The following is a 4,461-nucleotide window of genomic DNA, read 5'->3' as shown; positions in this document are numbered from 1 at the left end:
TAGTGGCCAATTTACTTGAGGGCAACAAAATATAAGACGGCGCCTTGCACAGGGATCCGGCTTGCCTGCTCCCTTCCCATGCTCCCATCCGTGCTCCCACTTCATTCTACGGTTGTCTTTTTTCTTTTCTTTTCCTAATCTAATTATTCCCCCCCCCCCCCCCCCATTTTAAGGGGGTGGGGCCGGCCTTATTTTGTTCCAATCAAAACAAGCCACGTACGCGGGAGTACGGATGGGCACACGCCGGGGGAGCAGGCAAGTCTCGTCCCTTGCACAGCCGTGGCATCGGTATATAGCCAGCAGCAAGCTTTGTTATTAACCTTGCTAGTACGAGTATCACGATAAACCGACAAATCCTCATTTATTTACTGCAATCCATATCTAAGACATTACTACAAATTACAATACCGTACGTGTGAGTCTGAATCAATCGTGCCTAAAATGGCAAAATGTAATCTCAACGGCCCCACTATATACTCCCACATATATATAGCCAATATGCTGGAGCACGTACTGTACGTACATGTCCACGTGTATCACCACCGACTCGGCAACGCAAGAAGACGCCGGTGGTGTGGAGTGGGATCACCATCAGAGGTTCATGTCCACGACGAGCGGCGCGTCCCCCTTGTGCACGTCGAATGCACGCCTGACCTGCTTCCCGCCGGCGCCGGCGGCCAGCTCCACGACGTACTTGCCGTGGAACCCCCTGAACTTGAAGTGGCCGTTGGCGTCCACCTTGCCGCGCGCGTGCGACGTCCACTCCTGGCGGAGCCCCATGAACCTGTTCCCGGCCTGGCTGATGGTGCCGTCGGCGTTGAGGAGCTGCCCGTGGGAGCGCCACATGTGGCCCTGCATGAACCCCCAGAGCATGATCCCCTCCACGGCCGGGTGCGCGAACGCCTCCCGCAGCACCACCTCCAGGTCGTCGGCGCGCACCGCCTCGTCCGCCGCCGACACGTCCAGCTCCGTGATCCACACGGGGAGCTCCGTGGCGGCCAGCTTGTCCAGCGCGTCGCAGATGACATCGCCCACCGGGTGCGTGACGTGGCCCTGCACCCCGATCCCGCCCACGGCCGCGCCGCGCCTCTGCAGGTCGGTGATCAGCGCCACGTACTTCTCCGGCGTCGCGTTGGGGTCGTTGGCGCTCTCCACGTTGTAGTCGTTGACGAAGAGCGCCGGGGCCGGGTCGATGGCCGCCGTCTCGCGGAACATGTGCGCGTCGATGTCGTCGCCGAGGCGGTGGCGGAAGAAGGCGCCGTGGAGCATCTCGTTGTTCACCTCGTAGTGCGGGAAGCGGCCGCTGTAGCGGGCGACGAGGCCCCGGATGCGGGACTCCACGGCGGCCCTGAGCTGGTCGGTGTTGAGGGCGCGCACCCACGGCTGCACCGAGTTCTCCACGGCCCAGAAGATGCAGTGGCCGCGCACCGGCTTCTTGAGCCGGTCGCAGAAGGCGATGAGCTCGTCGGCGTCCGCGTAGCTCACCTGGCCTTGGACGGGCTCCGTGTAGTACCACTTGAGCTCGTTCTCTAGAACTGCCCAGTCGAAGTGCTTGGTGAAGAAGTCCACGAACGCCGGGTTCTGGATGGACGACTTGCTGATGCACGCGCCGATCGGGAAGCTGTTCTCCACCTGCACCACGCGGATGGACGCGCCCTTCACCGCCGCCGCCGCCGCGTCGTCGTTCCCGTCCTCCGACCGCGGGTTGAACTTGAGCACCACATCACGCTTGCGCACCTGCAGGCGGCCACCACGTAGAAAATGACCATTTAAACCGTGCAGTGTGGGCCATAGTTTTTGCATGCGCTTGAGTAGAATGCACTGCAGTTCTGTTTTGCATAGCGCGCGTCATGTTGCTTTATGTCATTCATGTGACATTCAAACAGTCAAACTTCAAACTTTTCAAATCCAAAAGATAAAATTCTGCTAGTATGACTAGTAACTAAACTTGTTCGTCAGATATACCTTGTCGGTCTTCTTCCTGAGGTGCCTCAGCCGTGCGATCTTGTCGACGGCGCACACGCGCAGGTCCATGACCTTGATGTCCACCCCGGCCGGCGGGCCATGGACGTAAACCTCGGCGCGGCGCGGGTGCTCGTCGACCCGAAACGCGCCCTTGATCTCGGCCCACTTCCCCGGCTCGGCCACCAGCACGCCGCCGCCGACCCGCGCGCCCTCGTGCGTGCGGACCTCGACGTGTACAGGGTGGCCGCTGTCCGCGCTGGGGCCACCCTCCAGGGCAACCCAACCGGCCACCCGGTACGTGACCTTGGGCTTGGGCGCGCAAGTTATCTCCCGGCATAGGCCGTCCTTCTCGTCCGCCCGGTGCGCGGCGAGGACGTACCGGCCGCTCGGCTTCCGCCTGTGCGCACACGGCACGTCCTCCGCCGTGGCCGCGAGCGGAGGCGGCGCGTGGTCGTGGTGCACCGAGAGCGTGCTCGAGCCGGCCGATGCCCAGCCGCCCAGACCGCCGTCGGCCTCCTCCGAGCAGGAGCCGTCATGGTGCTCGAGCAGGTTCACAGGGAGGGCAGGCTCCTCCTCCTCGTCTTCGCTGCCGCCGTCCTCCGTCAACTTCATGGCGATGGCCGCCTCTTCCTCCGTGCTGCTACCGCCGTCGGCCGTGAGTTTCATTGCAAGCGCCACCTCCTCCTGCACACGCACGCGCGCACATTAACCCATCGCAAGGGAACACACGAGATGTTTGATGCCCCGTTCTTGTCGGGATGAGACAGCCATGCAATGCACGGACGACATGTGTAACGATTCTTGTTGGGGATAATTTCATATCATATCGATCGCTAGCTTGCTCGATCAGTTGCTTGGCTTTAAAGAAGGAACTGATTGATTGGAAAACAACCGGCGGAAGAAGATGCATGAATAGCTTGGAACCCACATCATGTCCAGCAAATTCACGCAAAATTCTTGAAGTTTGCGACAAAATCTACTAAAATTTACAGGGTTACCAGTAGACGATACCAACATGCAACATAGTAAACCATAAAGCCCATGCCATTTTTAGTCCAAGCTTCCATGATGTGCGTGACCATTGGTATTGCAATCATAAAAACTAGACCAGTCAGGAGACTAGCCCTTGGCGGCATTTTGAAGTATTGCAATCATGCATGAGAGAGAATCAGATAGACATGACAACATGTCACATACCTTAGCGAATGCCATATCGATGAACCGAAGGGACGACGTCGCTCAACCACTCGATCGATGTATACGCAGCGAGAAACGTGTGTGTTGTTGCTGCTGTTGTTGTTGCTGCTATGATGATGTTTAGGTGGTAAGTGAGGAGGGATGAGAGGCATGCAGGGTGGCAATTTATAGGGAGAGCCAGCTCTAGATCTATGTCATGTTGGTCTGTCAGTTTGGCCGGCGATCCACATCCATGGGACAGAGCAGAAAGGTGGCCGAAGCCCGTTGCTAGCTGTAGGGAATGAAAGCTCCCCATGCCATGGCCGATCTCGGCTACCTAACTCGTATCTTTCCTCCTATCTTTTGTACAACACTCAAGTTTGGGCAATGCAAGATTAGTCAATCAGGCCGGTTTGCCGGGTCGTGCCGCTGACATGCGGGCCCGCTTCTCGTGACCGTGTCTCGCGGCAGTAGGTTGATCTATGGTCAGCTAGCTGATTATTAGATTCATGATTATTACTTTTTGTTAGGGTTATGATCATTAGCAAAATCCAAGCATCTCCCAACTCCGATCCTTTTCTTGGCTTTCGGAGGAGTAGAAGTTGATCAATCCTTCCTTTCCTTCGGTCGTTGGCAGGCACACGCACACGCAAATGCATAGCAACAGTCGTATTATATGTGCACAACTTAGTAGCGAGCAGCGCAGCCCGTACACATGTACTTTTCTGCAAGTTCTTTTGAAGTACACATTGTGCTTTTGACACATGATAATTGTACATCTGGTTGCACTACCCACTCTAGAAGATAGTATAATATAGGGAGCGCCTATACAGGCACCTGAAAAAAATGCTTTGCATCAGTCACTTTTATTCAAGACCACTAGATCTTCATCCAATGGTCAAAAATGGATCTCACAATGTTTATCTTTAACATCCGCTTCTTCATTCTCGGGCAGCCGCCGGCCTACACTGCCCTAACCATTTGCCTCCCCCCTCCCGATAGTTCACAGTCGCGCCTCCCCCCTCCCGACAGTTCACAGTCGCTGCCTAGCCGTCCCACCCTCCCCCATCGCCACTGCCATCCCTCTAAGCCCCCGTTCGAATCCTACTCCCTCTGTAAATAATTAAAGGGATTGCTTTGACCCCTCCCCCCCCCCCCCCCCAACCGCACACACACACACACACACCATCAAGTTTCTGACTCGCTCCCGTCAACTATCGCCGGTTCTTGTTTGTGCACAACTCGGCCTTGCCATGGCTGGCGCTCCTCACGTCGTGTCCGCCTTAGGCCTCGCGAAGCGGATGTGACTGATTTTTTTAT

The 4,461-nt window shown here is 56.7% G+C and overlaps 1 protein-coding gene across 1 annotated transcript; it reads right to left on the bottom strand.

The window, feature by feature from the left end:
* Window positions 1–342: 342 nt before the first annotated feature.
* On the bottom strand, window positions 343–3,389 carry LOC123068375 (endo-1,4-beta-xylanase 1). The gene is made up of 3 exons (XM_044490946.1): window positions 3,163–3,389; window positions 1,966–2,649; window positions 343–1,737 (listed from the first exon to the last, which is right to left on the bottom strand). The coding sequence occupies exons 1-3, from the start codon at window positions 3,175–3,177 to the stop codon at window positions 592–594; spliced, it is 1,845 nt and encodes a 614-aa protein (XP_044346881.1). The 5' UTR covers window positions 3,178–3,389; the 3' UTR covers window positions 343–591.
* Between the last annotated feature and the right edge of the window lie 1,072 nt (window positions 3,390–4,461).

Source organism: Triticum aestivum, chromosome 3B (assembly GCF_018294505.1).
Source record: "Triticum aestivum cultivar Chinese Spring chromosome 3B, IWGSC CS RefSeq v2.1, whole genome shotgun sequence".
Classification (NCBI taxonomy): domain Eukaryota; kingdom Viridiplantae; phylum Streptophyta; class Magnoliopsida; order Poales; family Poaceae; genus Triticum; species Triticum aestivum.
This window is presented reverse-complemented; position numbering and strand designations above follow the sequence as displayed.